This window comes from Enhydra lutris, unplaced genomic scaffold (genome assembly GCF_002288905.1).
Source record: "Enhydra lutris kenyoni isolate GAN:26980312 unplaced genomic scaffold, ASM228890v2 scaffoldscaffold21, whole genome shotgun sequence".
Taxonomy (NCBI): Eukaryota; Metazoa; Chordata; class Mammalia; order Carnivora; family Mustelidae; genus Enhydra; species Enhydra lutris.
This window is the reverse complement of record NW_019154105.1, coordinates 59,945,983-59,965,053: the sequence shown is the minus strand read 5'-3', so window position 1 is coordinate 59,965,053 and position 19,071 is coordinate 59,945,983. Positions and strand designations below refer to the sequence as shown.

The following is a 19,071-nucleotide window of genomic DNA, read 5'->3' as shown; positions in this document are numbered from 1 at the left end:
TTTTTTTTTTCTTCTTTTTTTTTTTTTTTCTTTTTCTTCTTTCTGAACCTCTTTTTATCCCCTTTCTCCCCCTCATGATTTGGGATCTCTTCTGATTTGGCTAAAGCATATTTTCCTGGGGTTGTTGCCACCCTTTTAGTATTTTACTTGCTCCTTCATCTACTCTTATCTGGACAAAATGACAAGGCAGAAAAATTCACCACAAAAAAAAGAACAAGAGGCAGTACCAAAGGCTAGGGACCTAATCAATACAGACGTTGGTAATATGTCAGATCTAGAGTTCAGAATGACGATTCTCAAGGTTCTAGCCGGGCTTGAAAAAGGCATGGAAGATATTAGAGAAACCCTCTCGGGAGATATAAAAGCCCTTTCTGGAGAAATAAAAGAACTAAAATCTAACCAAGTTGAAATCAAAAAAGCTATTAATGAGGTGCAATCAAAAATGGAGGCTCTCACTGCTAGGATAAATGAGGCAGAAGAAAGAATTAGCGATATAGAAGACCAAATGACAGAGAATAAAGAAGCTGAGCAAAAGAGGGACAAACAGCTACTGGACCATGAGGGGAGAATTCGAGAGATAAGTGACACCATAAGACGAAACAACATTAGAATAATTGGGATTCCAGAAGAAGAGGAAACAGAGAGGGGAGCAGAAGGTATATTGGAGAGAATTATTGGAGAGAATTTCCCCAATATGGCAAAGGGAACAAGCATCAAAATCCAGGAGATTCAGAGAACCCCCCTCAAGATCAATAAGAATAGGTCCACACCCCGTCACCTAATAGTAAAATTTACAAGTCTTAGTGACAAAGAGAAGATCCTGAAAGCAGCCCGGGAAAAGAAGTCTGTAACATACAATGGTAAAAATATTAGATTGGCAGCAGACTTATCCACAGAGACCTGGCAGGCCAGAAAGAGCTGGCATGATATATTCAGAGTACTAAACGAGAAAAACATGCAGCCAAGAATACTATATCCAGCTAGGCTATCATTGAAAATAGAAGGAGAGATTAAAAGCTTCCAGGACAAACAAAAACTGAAAGAATTTGCAAATACCAAACCAGCTCTACAGGAAATATTGAAAGGGGTCCTCTAAGCAAAGAGAGACCCTGAAAGTAGTAGATCAGAAAGGAACAGAGACAATATACAATAACAGTCACCTTACAGGCAATACAATGGCACTAAATTCATATCTCTCAATACTTACCCTGAATGTTAATGGGCTAAATGCCCCAATCAAAAGACACAGGGTATCAGAATGGATAAAAAAACAAAACCCATCTATATGTTGCCTACAAGAAACTCATCTTAAACCTGAAGACACCTCCAGATTTAAAGTGAGGGGGTGGAAAAGAATTTACCATGCTAATGGACATCAGAAGAAAGCAGGAGTGGCAATCCTTATATCAGATCAATTAGATTTTAAGCCAAAGACTATAATAAGAGATGAGGAAGGACACTATATCATACTCAAAGGATCTGTCCAACAAGAAGATCTAACAATTTTAAATATCTATGCCCCTAACGTGGGAGCAGCCAACTATATAAACCAATTAATAACAAAATCAAAGAAACACATCGACAATAGTACAATAATAGTAGGGGACTTTAACACTCCCCTCACTGAAATGGACAGATCATCCAAGCAAAAGATCAACAAGGAAATCAAGGCCTTAAATGACACACTGGACCAGATGGACATCACAGATATATTCAGAACATTTCATCCCAAAGCAACAGAATACACATTCTTCTCTAGTGCACATGGAACATTCTCCAGAATAGATCATATTCTCGGTCCTAAATCAGGTCTCAACCGTTATCAAAAGATTGGAATCATTCCCTGCATATTTTCAGACCACAATGCTCTGAAGCTAGAACTCAATCACAAGAGGAAATTTGGAAAGAACCCAAATACATGGAGACTAAACAGCATCCTTCTAAAGAATGAATGGGTCAACCAGGAAATTAAAGAAGAGTTGAAAAAATTCATGGAAACAAATGATAATGAAAACACAACGGTTCAAAATCTGTGGGACACAACAAAGGCAGTCCTGAGAGGAAAATATATAGCGGTACAAGCCTTTCTCAAGAAACAAGAAAGGTCTCAGGTACACAACCTAACCCTACACCTAAAGGAGCTGGAGAAAGAACAAGAAAGAAACCCTAAACCCAGCAGGAGAAGAGAAATCATAAAGATCAGAGCAGAAATCAATGAAATAGAAACCAAAAAAACAATAGAACAAATCAATGAAACTAGGAGCTGGTTCTTTGAAAGAATTAATAAGATCGATAAACCCCTGGCCAGACTTATCAAAAAGAAAAGAGAAAGGACCCAAATAAATAAAATCATGAATGAAAGAGGAGAGATCACAACTAACACCAAAGAAATACAGACAATTATAAGAACATACTATGAGCAGCTCTACGCCAACAAATTTGACAATCTGGAAGAAATGGATGCATTCCTAGAGACATATAAACTACCACAACTGAACCAGGAAGAAATAGAAAGCCTCAACAGACCCATAACCAGTAAGGAGATTGAAACAGTCATCAAAAATCTCCAAACAAACAAAAGCCCAGGGCCAGACGGCTTCCCGGGGGAATTCTACCAAACATTTAAAGAAGAACTAATTCCTATTCTCCTGAAACTGTTCCAAAAAATAGAAATGGAAGGAAAACTTCCAAACTCATTTTATGAGGCCAGCATCACCTTGATCCCCAAACCAGACAAGGATCCCATCAAAAAAGAGAACTACAGACCAATATCCTTGATGAACACAGATGCAAAAATTCTCGCCAAAATACTAGCCAATAGGATTCAACAGTACATTAAAAGGATTATTCACCACGACCAAGTGGGATTTATTCCAGGGCTGCAAGGTTGGTTCAACATCTGCAAATCAATCAATGTGATACAACACATTAATAAAAGAAAGAACAAGAACCATATGATACTCTCCATAGATGCTGAAAAAGCATTTGACAAAGTACAGCATCCCTTCCTGATCAAAACTCTTCAAAGTGTAGGGATAGAGGGCACATACCTCAATATTATCAAAGCCATCTATGAAAAACCCACCGCAAATATCATTCTCAATGGAGAAAAACTGAAAGCTTTTCCGCTAAGGTCGGGAACACGGCAGGGATGTCCATTATCACCACTGCTATTCAACATAGTACTAGAAGTCCTAACCTCAGCAATCAGACAACAAAAGGAAATTAAAGGCATCCAAATCGGCAAAGAAGAAGTCAAACTATCACTCTTCGCAGATGATATGATACTATATGTGGAAAACCCAAAAGACTCCACTCCAAAACTGCTAGAACTTGTACAGGAATTCAGTAAAGTGTCAGGATATAAAATCAATGCACAGAAATCAGTTGCATTTCTCTACACCAACAACAAGACAGAAGAAAGAGAAATTAAGGAGTCAATCCCATTTACAATTGCACCCAAAACTATAAGATACCTAGGAATAAATCTAACCAAAGAGACTAAGAATCTATACACAGAAAACTATAAAGTACTCATGAAAGAAATTGAGGAAGACACAAAGAAATGGAAAAATGTTCCATGCTCCTGGATTGGAAGAATAAATATTGTGAAAATGTCTATGCTACCTAAAGCAATCTACACATTTAATGCAATTCCTATCAAAGTACCATCCATTTTTTTCAAAGAAATGGAACAAATAATCCTAAAATTTATATGGAACCAGAAAAGACCTCGAATAGCCAAAGCCATATTGAAAAAGAAAGCCAAAGTTGGTGGCATCACAATTCCAGACTTCAAGCTCTATTACAAAGCTGTCATCATCAAGACAGCATGGTACTGGCACAAAAACAGACACATAGATCAATGGAACAGAATAGAGAGCCCAGAAATAGACCCTCAACTCTATGGTCAACTAATCTTTGACAAAGCAGGAAAGAATATCCAATGGAAAAAAGACAGCCTCTTCAACAAATGGTGTTGGGAAAATTGGACAGCCACATGCAGAAAAATGAAATTGGATCATTTCCTTACACCACACACGAAAATAGACTCAAAATGGATGAAGGATCTCAATGTGAGAAAGGAATCCATCCAAATCCTTGAGGAGAACACAGGCAGCAACCTCTTCGACCTCAGCCGCAGCAACATCTTCCTAGGAACATCGCCAAAGGCAAGGGAAGCAAGAGAAAAAATGAACTATTGGGATTTTATCAAGATCAAAAGCTTTTGCACAGCAAAGGAAACAGTTAACAAAACCAAAAGACAACTGACAGAATGGGAGAAGATATTTGCAAATGACATATCAGATAAAGGGCTAGTGTCCAAAATCTATAAAGAACTTAGCAAACTCAACACCCAAAGAACAAATAATCCAATCAAGAAATGGGCAGAGGACATGAACAGACATTTCTGCAAAGAAGACATCCAGATGGCCAACAGACACATGAAAAAGTGCTCCATATCACTCGGCATCAGGGAAATACAAATCAAAACCACAATGAGATACCACCTCACACCAGTCAGAATGGCTAAAATTAACAAGTCAGGAAATGACAGATGCTGGCGAGGATGCGGAGAAAGGGGAACCCTCCTACACTGTTGGTGGGAATGCAAGCTGGTGCAACCACTCTGGAAAACAGCATGGAGGTTCCTCAAAATGTTGAAAATAGAACTACCCTATGACCCAGCAATTGCACTGCTGGGTATTTACCCTAAAGATACAAACGTAGTCATCCGAAGGGGCACATGCACCCGAATGTTTATAGCAGCAATGTCTACAATAGCCAAACTATGGAAAGAACCTAGATGTCCATCAACAGACGAATGGATAAAGAAGATGTGGTATATATACACAATGGAATACTATGCAGCCATCAAAAGAAATGAAATCTTGCCATTTGCGACGACGTGGATGGAACTAGAGGGTATCATGCTTAGCGAAATAAGTCAATCGGAGAAAGACAACTATCATATGATCTCCCTGATATGAGGGAGAGGAGATGCAACACGGGGGGTTAAGGGTGTAGGAGAAGAATAAATGAAACAAGATGGGATTGGGAGGGAGACAAACCATAAGTGACTCTTAATCTCACAAAACAAACTGAGGGTTAATGGGGGGAGGGGGTTGGGGGGGTGGGATTATGGACATTGGGGAGGGTATGTGCTATGGTGAGTGCTGTGAAGTGTGTAAACCTGGCGATTCACAGACCTGTACCCCTGGGGATAAAAAGATATTATATGTTTAAAAAAAAATAAAACTTAAATAAAAAAAAAAAAAAAAAAATGACAGCCCCAGGACAAAAGCTAAAGTTTTCTGATCCCCACTCTAACTCTTCCTTTAAATTGTGGAGCAAATCCACAATTACTGCAGATAAAACTAAAATAAATTAATTATTAAAGAGGTTTAAATTACATTAATGAAAATTTTAAATCTCCTTTCCACAAAGAAATGTTTTTATAGCTATAGATAATTTTAATTTATAAATTTTATAAAGCTATATATTTTTATAATTGTAATTTAATAAATTAAAATATTTAATAATTTCTTCTCATTTTTAAAATCAGAGATTTCCCATAAAAGAAAAAAAAAGTAAAGTGGATGACATTTCTTTAGCATTTAATAAAGTTTCTCTATCATGAGAAGAAGACAAACAGAAATTTCATAAATAGGGGTAGGGTGGCTCAGTTGGTTAAATGACTGCCTTCGGCTGAGGTCATGATTCCAGGGTCCTGGGATCGAGCCCCACATTGGGCTCCCTGCTCAGCAGGAAGCCTGCTTCTCTCTCTCCCACTATCCCCTGCTTGTATTCCCTCTCTCACTGTCTCTGTCAAATAAATAAATACAATCTTAAAAAAAATTCTATTAAAAAATTTCATAAACAGATTGTTATGACAGAAATGCTTACACAATTCCCCCAAGCAAACAAAACAAAATCACAGAAACCTTAATGCTTCTTAGGCTAAGGACATTATTTTTTTTTTTAAGATTTTATTTATTTATTTGACAGAGAGAGAAATCACAAGTAGGCAGAGAGGCAGGCAGAGAGAGAGGGAAGCAGGATCCCTGCTGAGCAGAGAGCCCGATGCAGGGCTCAATCCCAGGACCCTGAGATCATGACCTGAGCCGAAGGCAGAGGTTTTAACCCACTGAGCCACCCAGGTGCGCCAGGCTAAGGACATTATAATACTGTCAAATGGTGTGAAGTAGGCTATCTAAAAAAAAATTAAGTATGAAATGACATAACATCACTGCAACAACTGATTTTGATGAGTATTATGAAAAAGCACTCATTTGACATTTTCTTCCCCAGTTAGTATCAGCCCTAACGCCAGTCTGAATGCAATCTTATGCATTTAATTTGAGGAAACTACTCCACCAACTGAACTGGAAATACTATCAAAATGTTCTGAAAGTACAGCAGGACTGTGAAGTATCATGTAAAGGAACAGCTTTAAGAGTGTGTGTTAAAATACTCTCTCGGTACACAGACTACTGATGCTGTCAGTATCAGAATCAGATGCTCCCAGCATTTTCCAGGACATAAATAATCATAGCTTTAGTTAACAAATTTACATGCAAAGAGAGGAAAAAGAAAAAAAAAAATGAAGCAACAGAAACAAAAATATAAAGTCCATCTGAAAAAGACACTTGTATCTGATACTTTAGGATTACTATTCCCAGAACAAAATAGAACCAAAGTATTAAAATAAATGGGCAAGGAGGCAGAATGTTTTAATTCACAATGTATAAACAGAATGAAGTTTTCAAATTCTCAAAAGTTTCTGTTCACGCTTTATATAAATTATAAACTCTCTTAAGCAAACTGATAATAATGACTCACTCATTCACTTTGTTATAATATTGTAGATAATAACTTTCATAGAAGTTAATGTGAGTCCTTCAAAATGTTACCTACTTCACATTTTCTACTCTGCAGATAAAATAAGAATTTTTGAACACTCAGAAGAGTCACAGGATAAGCAAGCATATTTCTGTAAATTCCATTGAAGTTTTTCAAGCTGAATGTATAACCATTTCTTACACTCCTCTGTCACTAAGAATAAAGAACAATCTTTTAAAAACTTTGTGATAATTTTATTGAGGATATCAGTTAAATTTTCCAACCTGAAATTTACTTGTTTTTCTAATACATTTCCATTGAGTTCAGGGAACACAACTACAGAGTACATTAAAATGTAACCTTTGAACCTGGCAGTGTAAAACATCACTTCCTGGGCAGAGATAGCACTCCAAGAACAATCAATCACTGTTAAGAAGAATATACACTCAACATTGTTAATTAGTGTTGATGCACTCTCCTCTATGCCCTCATCTGTCATGAAGATTGTTTAAAAATCTGAGTTATTAGTCTTTATTTGGGAAAGGATCTGGTTAATATCTTTAAGAGCAGAAATCATTCATCCACCCACTCTATCCCAGAGCGTGATAATTCCTATCCCCAATACAAGTTACTGATAACCACCACCCCTCCACTAACTAAGAAGCTATAAATCAGAGAGAGGGCAGCTTCTATGCAACCCCTGTTAATTTCTGTTTACAATCTATCCAACTGAGAATGTTAGCTAGTCAGGGGAGAAACTAGTTGATGGATCAGATAGTAGGAAAACATAACAGCTTAAACACAAAAAATAACAAAATGACAAATTAAAATGCCGTGTGCTTATAAAACATGGATTGAATTTAAAATTAATCTTTAAAAAATTAATATTCCTGAATGTTCATTTCATTTCAATGGGACTGAAAGAAAAATTAAAGGTGCAACTTCAATGCATATGGTTTTTGGAATTAAACGCAAAAATTAAGAAAAAAAAAGTCAAAAGTGTAGGTTTCTACCACTACGTAAAAGTTACATCAGGAAAAAGCAAAATTCTTAATACTTTTATATTTATTTAACCTAAAATCGTAATATAAAACCTATGACACTTTATCTCAAACATGATCCAGCATAATATAACTTCAATATACTTCCTAAGAAACTCTGAAGTTGTTCACCAAGGTGGAACTCAGTAGGCCAGTTGGGCTGAAGGTCATCTAACAGATTCCCTGTATCTACACATGTATTTTTCCTCATTAAAAAAAAATCATTTTCCCTTAATAACACATCCCAGGCCATAAATACTTCAATGAAGGCTTCATGAAAAGGCTTTTATTCATTCATTCAGCATTCATTCATTCAGGCACTGTTCTCAGTGATGAGGTCCCTAGGTTTCACTGAGCTTACATTTTAGTGGGGAAAGAAGATAAGGAACAAACAAGAACATCAGATGGCACTGATGCTCCACAGATAATTGAAACCGAGTGTCTTGAGAAAGGGACTGCATGGCCTGTTTACACTGAGTGGCTAAGAAAGGCAACTCTGAGGAGATGACATTTAAGATGAGATCCAAATGATAAAATGGAGCCAGTCAAGCAAAGACCAGAAGTATTTCAAGCAGAAGAAATCCTATAGTACAAATTAACTTAGAATGTTTTAAGTACAGAAAAAAAGACGTGTGCCTTAGCATATAGTGGCAAGAGGCAGGGAGGAGCCAGATCACCTAGTGCTTGGTAAATCTGGATGAGGAGTTTGGAATATGTTTTCTAAGTGTGATGAGAAAGCATTAGAAGAGTCAGAATAACATGATTTGCCATTTGGGAAGTGGACTACAGGAAGGCAAAGCCAGAAGCAGGAGGGACAGTTAGGAAGCTACTGCAGTAGTTCACATGAGAGGTGATGATGGTGTGTTAAGCCACTGCCAAGTCCACCTATAATAAACCTGGAAGCAGACATAAATAGAAAACCTTGAGGCTCCGAGGTGCAGGCTCTGATCAAGTGAGAGAGCAACGATCTCAAGGCCAGGAAACCAGGTACCAGACCTGGTAAATCTGACTCCCTGAATTGCAGAAATCATCTTAAATAGCAACAGAATGGTTTCCAGGTGTCTATCAATTGTTTCATTCCACACGGGGCTGCAGACTCCATCAAACTTCAACAGCACTTCAGTAAAGTGCACAGAATAAGTAGGTGACTTACCCTCTTTCCTATTTTGGAAGTTACCTATCAAGAATTTATGCTTACCTCACTAAGGAAAAGCAGGGCCTTTCATGAAGATTTAGACATAATTATATTTATTAATCCCAACAACCAAATAGAGCAAAAGAAAGGCAGTCAATTTTTTAGAAAACTTGAAGGCAGCTAAGCAAAAGAATAAAACTAAGACTTAATTAATTTGGTTAAAATTAAGGTTAACAGGTCCCTATCACCCCTTAAGCACTCTCTTTGTCTAAACCTTTGTGCAAATAAACGTCTAACTGAATACACATAGCTGGCACTCCAGAATGTTTGCTGAATTGAATTGCTCCACCCATCACATGGTATGAGAAGTATTGATCTAAAACACAAAACAAAACAAAATAAAAACCCAAGGCATAAGATGATGACAAACGGATTCTCTAGGAACTTTACCTACAAGCCACTTCTGTAAGATATCTGTTTCAGCTCTACTAATTTGTAATGTGATCATTTACATTGAAGCTATAATCAGTTTTTTTAAAAGGCTATTATGAATGATAATGGCTATGATAACAGTTATTGAGGATTTACAGTATACAGATTACAGACTAAGTGCTTTCCATGTAATATCTCATTTAAACTTTAAACCAACTTTATCAGACAAAAGCTATTATCCTTACCTGCAGATGAGGAAGTTGAGGTATGCAGATACAAAGTAAACTCTGCTATAACACTGCTATTAAATGAAGAAACCGGGCTTGTAAAAGCAAAGTACCCTGAAATTTAAAGCCCTATGATCTTAACCATAACTCAACACAAATTTAAATAGTACAGGGGTCCAGTCAGTTAAGTGTCTGCTTTCAACTCAGGTCATGATCCCATTGTGCTGGGATCGAGCCCCACGACAGGCTCCCCACTCTTGGGGGGGGTCTCCTTCTTCCTCTCCCGTTGTGTGCTTGTTCTCTCTCTCTCTCTCTCTCTCTCTCTGGTAACTAAATAAAATCTTAAAAAAATAAAAAATAAATAAAATCTTAAATAGTACAAAGAAAAAACACTAATGTCTTACAGCCTTTAAGAACAGAATATAGAATAAAATAAATTTGTTTTAAGCATTATACACTGAAATAATTTAGTTGTTACCAATTCTATTTCATAAAAGCAAATCCCTTCCTCTACTGGCTACTTAATTATTCCAGTTACTTTTTATATTTAAACATAATAAAACACAACTTTTAATAAAAGTAAACCCATAACTCATCCTTACCTAAGACTATTCTCAATCCTTAGCCCAAATTTCTGTGAGTTTACTATATTTTAATAAAAAACAAATGATTTTATAACATTATAAACTCTTCCTATAATACAAATTCACACATACACACACATATGTACGCAATCCCTCTCCTCTCCCTCCCTCCTTCCTTCTCTCTCCCTCTCTCTCCCTGTATAGAAATTTTCTGTCTATCCTATCTTTCTGCTAAACTTTGGCTAAAAGCTGGCTACTGCTGGAACACCTAGGTGGCTCAGTCGGTTAAGCACTGGACTCATTTCAGCTCAAGTCATGATCTCATGGGTTGTGGGATCAAGCTCCACATGAGGCTTCTCACTCAGCATGGAGTCTGCTTAGGATTCTCTCTCTTTCCCTCTCCCTCTACCCCTACCCCCCACCCCTCAGCTCACTCATTTGCTCATATGCACACATGCTCTCTCTCTAAAATAAATAAATAAATAAAATCTTTTTAAAAATGAAATAAAAGTTGGCTACTGCTACCAATATTTTCATACATACTTCTTTTCAACATATGCTTTCTATTCGGCAACTTTCTAAGTTGCAAAGAAAAGGACACAATGATGAGTTTTAAAAAGCACGTTTAGGTAGAAGATGACTCTCTATAGATAAGGAACATAATAATCCAGTTTCAGATATCTTCCCATCATGTTTCTTTTGTTTTGCCTTTAATCCATATGTAAAAATCTTTGCTTTTTAATATAATTTTGGACCCTAAACAGAAGGTGAGAACATACTACTATACTAATGTAACATCAACTTGGAAAGACAGATTTCAAGATCTTTTATTACATGACCAATATGAAATCAGCCCAGTGACAGTATGCAGTAAATAATATCCAGGAAAATGTTCATCTTATAATCTCTTCATTGAATGTTACCTTCAATGTTACATTGAATGTTACATACATTGAATGTTACATGAATGTTACATCTTCGTGTAACATTCTGTGTGACTGCATAATTTATTCTATGATCTCATTCTGAAAAATAGTATTATAAATACAAGGAAGGGGTTTGAGCTAAGCCAAAAGCTAAAAAAACTCAACTTTTTATGCTATTAAATCTCAAACATAACACTAATATTTTTTTCATAAATTCATATAACTTATATAAATGTTTATTTTTAAAATTTAGGAATGGCATCACCAGAACAGTCCAACAGCCCACCTAGTCTGATAGCCTCTCTTTGACAGTGACTAATGGCTGATGCCTCACAGGACCGCATAAACACATAACGTATATAATTATGCACCACTACACCATTTTGTCTTGAAAGAAATGAAAACAAGCCTCAACCCCCAACCCTTTCCTACTCTATACTTTCCTAAAAGGTGATGAGAAACTGCTACTAAAGCACAAATTTAACCATAATACATGCTAGTGCTTCAGTAACATGACAACAAAGAAATGGTCTCCTAAAACAAATAGCTGCACTCAGAAATAGAATCTAAGGTCATCAAAACTTTCTAAGGAAGAATTTCAATGACTTTAAAAGCATCTGAGTCATTCAATTAGAACTATTTATGGAACAGAAGAGGAAAATTCAACTAAAGCTTTAAAAAACTGTATCTTTTACTCAAGACACCCATTTCATGATATATAATACTATTTTCTAAAAAAGTATTATAAAATTTGTATTTTTAACTCTTCAGAGAAATGTTATCCACACCTGTTTTATAATGATTTTAAAGTAAGGCTTGGATTTATTAAATGTTCATCTAAGTGTGCAAAAGCACATAATGAAGAAATCTTGGTTTAGTCCTTCAGGAAGTACTATTTCCTAAATAATTACACACACAAAAATGCACTACACTTTCAAAGACCTTTGGAGAAGACAATTCTCCTGGTAGTATACTTGGGTATTGGTTTAACAATGCTTGTAGTCAGGAAACTGTTCCTGACCTAAATCCTCCATGGTATAATTTAAATTCATTTTCTCTTTTTCTGACCCCAAATAGTTATAGAAGATTAGGTTGTATCATAATATTTTATATTTAAAAACCCTTATTAATGTCTATTTTTCCAGGTAACTGCACTGTAGGACTATGAACCAACTAACAGTCCTGTACTAAATTCAGTCTTATAATTTTATATGCTATATATCATAGCCCAAGAGACAGATCTCAAAAATTACCTATCCACCATTTTTAGCAAGCACTACTCATCTCTCAATACAATCTTTCCTTAAAAAAAAAAAAAAAAAAACTGTATTTTAGAACAAACCCCAAAAATTTAAAAAGGGAAGTTTATGAGAGATGGGAACAAGAAATAATGCATACAAAATTCTACCCAAACACTGCTTTCTTTCCTAGAAAAGGGGACCATTTAATGAAATCTATCTCTCAAAATCTCTGGGGCAGAGCTGAAGCTGCAGTGCAGTATCATAAAATCTGCAGCTGTGTTGCTGTTCTTAATAGTCCATGCTGCTTCCTCAGTCCACAGGAAGCCAAAACACACATGGTCAGAACAGAACTTACCTGAACAGGCACTGGCCAAAGCAGCAGAGCAGTTATGACAAATCAAGCAAGCATCAAAACTCTTACTGAAAAGATTGTATACATCTTTAAAAACGTTCTCAACTAATGTGCTTACTCCAGGAAAGCTGCATCTTTGATGTTTCTAAACATTAACATTTTGGTAGAAAAAAAGACTATGGGATAGGCAAATAAACTACTATACATAAATAAGCATTAATAACTTACTTTTATTGCCCACCAAGGCAACCAGTGGCTGAGTTTCTGACTCCTCGCTCACTTTCTTCACCACAGAATACCAGTCTTCTAAATTCTCAAAGCTTTGATAATTTGTAATATCATATACCAAGAGGATTCCCTGTCACAAAAGAGTTACAGAATCTTTGTAAGATACCTGGCACATGCATGGCAAGTTACAATGAATATAAGAAAACCATATCATAGAGGTGAAAAAGCTGCAAGGTCCAAATCCTGCCTGTAACTTTCATGAGGTCGAACATGTAAGCCTTTCAATAAATAGCCATCTGCTGCTGCTCTTTTTAAATATTTTCAAAAATGGAGATTCCATGACATCCCTTGATAGTCAATTTTAGTGTTTAACACAATTTTCTTTAAATGAAATAAGTCGATTTCCTCTTTTGGTCCTCTGTGCATTTGGAGAACAACATGAGAGTATCCTCCTCATAATAACCCTTCATGTACTTGAAGATAGTTAGGTAACTCCTTTACCGCCTCCTTTCCAGAATAAACAAATTCAATTCCTTAAACTTGCCTCAAAGGACCTATTTTCTATCCCTTTAATCATATTTGTTGGGTTCTTCCCAGGACACCCTACATACAGTTTTTTGACATCCTCTTTAAAATAAGCAATGTAAAACTAGACATGATACTGTAATAAGAGCCTGAACAAAGCCAAATATAACAGAGGGATTGCTTCCTGCCTCTTATATATCATATTCCTTTTAATATATCCCATTATTTTGTGTGGGAAGGAGAAGAAGTATGTACACACACAAAAATAACAGTGCCACATTCTTGATTCTCATCCAGTTTGTGGTCAAACACTTAATACAAAGCTCTGCATACAGTATAAGTCTGGACCCTAACAGCATTTATGTCTCCTTCTTCTTAGGTTGTAATCATAAATTTTAACTACATTTTTGTACCTACTATATCTAGACATATATTTAGATCTTTTCATTAGTCCTTTCAACAATTGTGCAATGCTGGTATTCTTATTCTCATTTTACTAATAAACAGAGGTTACAATAACCAAGGTCATACAGCTAGGTAAGTGATGAAGCCAGATATGAATCAAGAGCTGAAAGAATATGAAGTTCACTCATTCATTCTATAAGCACTTGTCTACCAACTATATGCCAAGCATTGTGCTGGGTCCTAGGGGTATAAATTCCAAACCTCGAGAGACTCAGTCTTGCAGCAAGGCCAGGCACATAAACAGACAAGTACAGAACATGAAAGTGATGGTCAGTGATGGCCAAGGATGGCCAGTGATATGCTGGTAAAGGTTAATCAACTGGCTATGGTCATGGAAGGGGGTAGGGAACTGCAGAGTGTGATTTGTAGCATATGCCTATTTCTGTGGTGTAAATACTCCCCTAGGGCCATTTTCAAGCTACTGATGTCACTTCACTGAAGAGAGCTGGGTAGGACACCACCATACTGCATCTGCACCATAGTTACACTAGACATAAATAATTTCAAGAACAAAGATAATAACAAAAATATATGTTAAAATAACATGCATCTGAGCATATATCTTTGTTTTCAGTATAATTTATATCTTTCTGTATAATTTTTAATCATGAATGTATTCAACAACTGGCTCACAAAAATTCCCAAAAATTTAACAACTGACTTTCCCAAGCCAGTTTCAGCACACTACTCTCCTAACTTTCTAGCACCGTGCTCTTTTATTAAATTACACTGGCTCCAAAGTCACTTAGCTTCTCTGGGTCTCGGGTTTGTTTGCCTCTAAAATTAGATCATTGAGGGGCGCCTGGGTGGCTCAGTGGGTTTAAGCCTCTGCCTTCGGCTCAGGTCATGATCCCAGAGTCCTGGGATCGAGCCCCAAATCGGGCTCTCTGCTCAGCAGGGAGCCTGCTTCCCTTCCTCTCTCTCTGCCTGCCTCTCTGCCTACTTGTGATCTCTGTCAAGTAAATAATAAAATCTTTTAAAAATAAATAAATAAATAAATAAATAAATAAAATTAGATCATTGAAAGTTAAATGGTCTCTAAGATCCCTTCCAGTGTAAATATTCTATAATTTTTATGCAAAATCATTTGTCTGATTCATTTTGATAACTTAGACACCTATTTGTCTTCCCAATGCTTTCAAATAACGTCCAACACAGAATTATTTGAAATAATCAGCATAAGTCCACTTTTCTTTTCTTTTTTTTTTTTTTAACATATAATGTATTATTTGCCCCAGGATTACAGGTCTGTGAATCATCAGGCTTTCACATTTCACAGCACTCACCATAGCACATACCCTCCCCAATGTCTATAACCAGCCACCCTATCCCTTCCCCCCAAACCCTGTTTGGTTCCTAAGATTCAGAGTCTCTTATGGTTTATCTCCCTCCCCAGGCCCATCTTGTTTCATTTTTTCCCTCCCTTCACCCAGGACCCCCTGCCCTGCAATTTTCTTATTAATAACATCCCAGGGGCTCCTGGGTAGCTCCATCAATTGGGCATCTGGCTTTTGGTTTTGGTTCAGGTCATGATCTCCAGATCATGAGATCAAGCCCCAGGGTTGGGCTACACGTTCAGTGGAATCTGCTTGGGATTCCCTCCCTCTCTGCCTCTCCTCTCAAATAAATTAATAAGTAAATAAATAAATAAATAAATAAATAAAATCTTTAAAAAAGAAAAGAAAAATGCCCCAGAACTGGCCTTTGAAGAAAACTAATCTTCAATCTACTGTCTCCACCTCCAGTTGACTTGAATGATACAATATATTGTGTTAAAAGAGCTCTGTCCTGAAAGTCATATTGCTGTTGGACTAGTCTTGGCCCTACCATCTACTGATCTTGGGCAATGCTTTTGTCATCCACCTCTAAAATACTTAACACGTCTACATGATTATGTAAAGTAATAAAAATAGACTTACTTAAAAACTAACTTTAAAGTTAAAAACTAACAGGGTACCTGGGTGGCTCAGTGGGTTAAAGCCTCTGCCTTCAGCTCAGGTCATGATCCCAGGGTCCTGGGATCAAGCCCCACATCAGGTTCCCCTCCTCTCTCTGCCTGCCTCTCTGCCTGCTTGTGATCTCTGTCTGTCAAATAAATAAATAGAATCTTTAATAAAAATAAATAAATAGATAAATAAAGTTAAAAACTAACTTAAAAAAATTTTTTTAATTACATAATGCCTGGGAATTTTTTATTATTCTGAGCGAGTAAGAATCACATTTTCAAGGCAACTTTGAGGTTTTTATACTCATAGATTGAGCCACCAACCTGTGATGTCTCTTAAACCTTTAGATTTTTGGAACTCTTTAAATCAATATATGAAAATCTTCATCTTAACATGGATCAATATGTGAATGTGACAGAATATGCGAATAAAACATGGCCATCTTCTCTTTGTGATCAATACCAAAGACCAAAGCTATAGAATAAAAATTAAGTACTACTGAGGCGCCTGGGTGGCTCAATCAATTAAGTCTCCAACTCTTTTATTTATTTATATATTTGAGATAGAGCGAGAGTGAGACAGAGAGAGAGCGCACAAGCACAGGGAGCAGCAGGCAGAGGGAGAAGCAGGCTCTCCACTGAGCAAGGAGCCTGATGTGGGACTCCATTCCAGGACACCAGGATCAGAACCTGAGCTGAAGGCAGACGTTTAACCGACTGAGCCACCCAGGCATCCCAAGCCTCCAACTCTTGATTTCAGCTCAGGTCTCCATATCAGGGTCATGAGTTTGAGTCCCACACTGGGTTCCACGCTGAGCATGGAGCCCACTGCATCAAAAACTAATAATGTATTTTATGGTGACTAACATAGCACAATAAAAATAAAAATTAAAAAAAAGTGGGGGGTGCCTGGGTGGCTCAGTGGGTTAAAGCCTCTGCCTTCAGCTCAGGTCGTGATCCCAGGGTCCTGGGATCGAGCCCCGCATCCGGCTCTCTGCTCTGCAGGGAGCCTGCTTCCCTTCCTCTCTCTCTGCCTGCCTCTCTGCCTACTTGTAATCTCTGTCAGTCAAATGAATAAATAAAATCTTAAAAAAAAAAAATGGGGGCACCTGGGTGGCTCACTCAGTTAACTGTTGGCCTTCAGCTTAGGTCACTGTCCCAGGGTCCTCAGATTGAGCCCCACATCAGGCCCCCTGAGAGTCTGCTTCTCCTTCTCCCTCTCCCTCAGCCCCTCCCCCCACTCATGGTTATGCACTCTCTAATAAATAAATACGATCTTTTCTAAAAATTTAAATTAGATACTATAGGAATTGGTAAACTATGGCCCCCAGGTCAATTCAGCTCAAAGCCCATATTTGTAAATAAATTTTCACTGAAATACAGTCATACTTATTTAAGTATTATCAATGGCAGCTTTTGTACTATAACTGCAGAACTGAGTAGCTACAACAGAGACAAAATGGCCTGTGAAACCTAAAATATTTTCTATCTGGTTCTATAAGGAGAAGTTTGCCAATTCCTGATCTAGATCAGTGTGCCCAATATTTTTAAGAGAGCAATACCTATGAATCTTCCAGAACTCATAAGAAAGGCAGAAGGATAAATGCCTTTCATTAATCTAGCTATCCATCAACCAAAACATCTGTTCATAAATCCCATTCTCAATAACACTTAATGTAAAAAACTGATTCCATCTTTGCTCCTAACATGACAATCCTTCACCAGTTCTGACCTACACCAATGTGGTCAAAATCTGAAAAGGGAAAATGAGAAAACAGAAAAGACAATAAAACACAGAAATGTTCTAGAATTTTCAGTTTCAACTCTGACCTGTAAAAAAGCCTGAAAGTCATCATGTCTGTCCTTATAGTAAGAAAAAAATCTAAACAAACTAAAAATCAATGACTTCTCTTGGACAAAACAGAGAACTGAGTTTGCAGGTAAGTCGCCACCCTGAAATCTGGGAGACAGGTGAATTGAAAGAGTCACAGCCAAAATATGTTTACCTGAACAGAAACCACTATAGCCAGTAAAGGGTGGGAACACTTAAATGATAATTTCGATAAACTGCTGGAGGTTGCATATGATCCACTTTGAGAATGAAAAACTCCAGGTGACACAGTATGGGAGTACTCTTACACTTTCACAGATTTTACCTCCAGAAATCCTACCAGATCCTTATGGTAAAGCATCAAGAAATATCCCCCACATGGTTCTGACATGGTAAGAGACAAATTAACCATTGTAACATACCCCCAGAGTATTATCCACAAAAAAAGGGGGGGGGCATACTGTCTAGGAAAAAATGCTTAACCAGTGTCTTATATCACATGAGGAAAGACAGTTCCCATCTCCAGCCCCCTCTAGCCATCCTCTCTCACCTGAGTAGGAAGAGCTAATAAACACATGTGAAGGTCACAGCCTGGGGACACAAGGCCAATATAAGACTGTGACTTAATCAAAGTGTATAGAATGCTTCCCTGCCTCCATACTTTACCACAACACCAACGGGGTTCCAGCCTAATAGCAGTATATTACATTTGAAAGAGCTGCAAAACACAAACCTCAACTGAGGAAGAGTTTTTTGAGGTGCCCAAAAAGGGAGAAAAAAACAAGAACACTAGAGGAATTGGACATCTCTGGTACCTAGAGCCTCAGCAAACATTAAACACAGACCAACTCCTGGCTGATTAGCATAAAACCTCACACTAAAGCCCTACTTACCTGAGTTCTTATTACTCTATACATCATAGCTTGCTTTAAAAAAAAAAAAATGGGATGACTGGGTGGTTCAGTCGGTTAAGGGTCTGCCTTCGGCTCAGGTCATGATCCCAGGGTCCTGGGATCGAGTCCTGCACATCAGGCTCCTTGCTCAGTGGGGAGTCTACTTCTCCCTCTGCCTCTGCCTGCCACTCTGCCTGCTTGTGTTCTCTCTGTCAAATAAATAAAATATTTTAAAAATTAAAAATAAATAAAAATAAAAATAAAAATAAATGAGAAGGCAGTTTGAAAGAAAAAGTAAGCCTTAGAACCAGACTCAAATATGATACGGATTTTGGAATGATCAGATCAGGACTTTAAAACAAATAATGATAAATATTTTTAAAAAAGGTTCCAATGGAAAAGTA

General features: G+C 37.2%; 1 protein-coding gene across 2 annotated transcripts in view; it reads right to left on the bottom strand.

The window, feature by feature from the left end:
* LOC111149268 (RAB28, member RAS oncogene family) overlaps positions 1-19,071 on the bottom strand; it is a 116,963-nt gene that overhangs the window by 81,810 nt on the left and 16,082 nt on the right. For both annotated transcript variants that reach the window (XM_022506236.1, XM_022506237.1), the window contains exon 4: positions 13,009-13,138. In XM_022506236.1, coding sequence (XP_022361944.1) covers positions 13,009-13,138 — 130 coding nt within the window. The remainder of the gene's footprint in view (positions 1-13,008; positions 13,139-19,071) is intronic.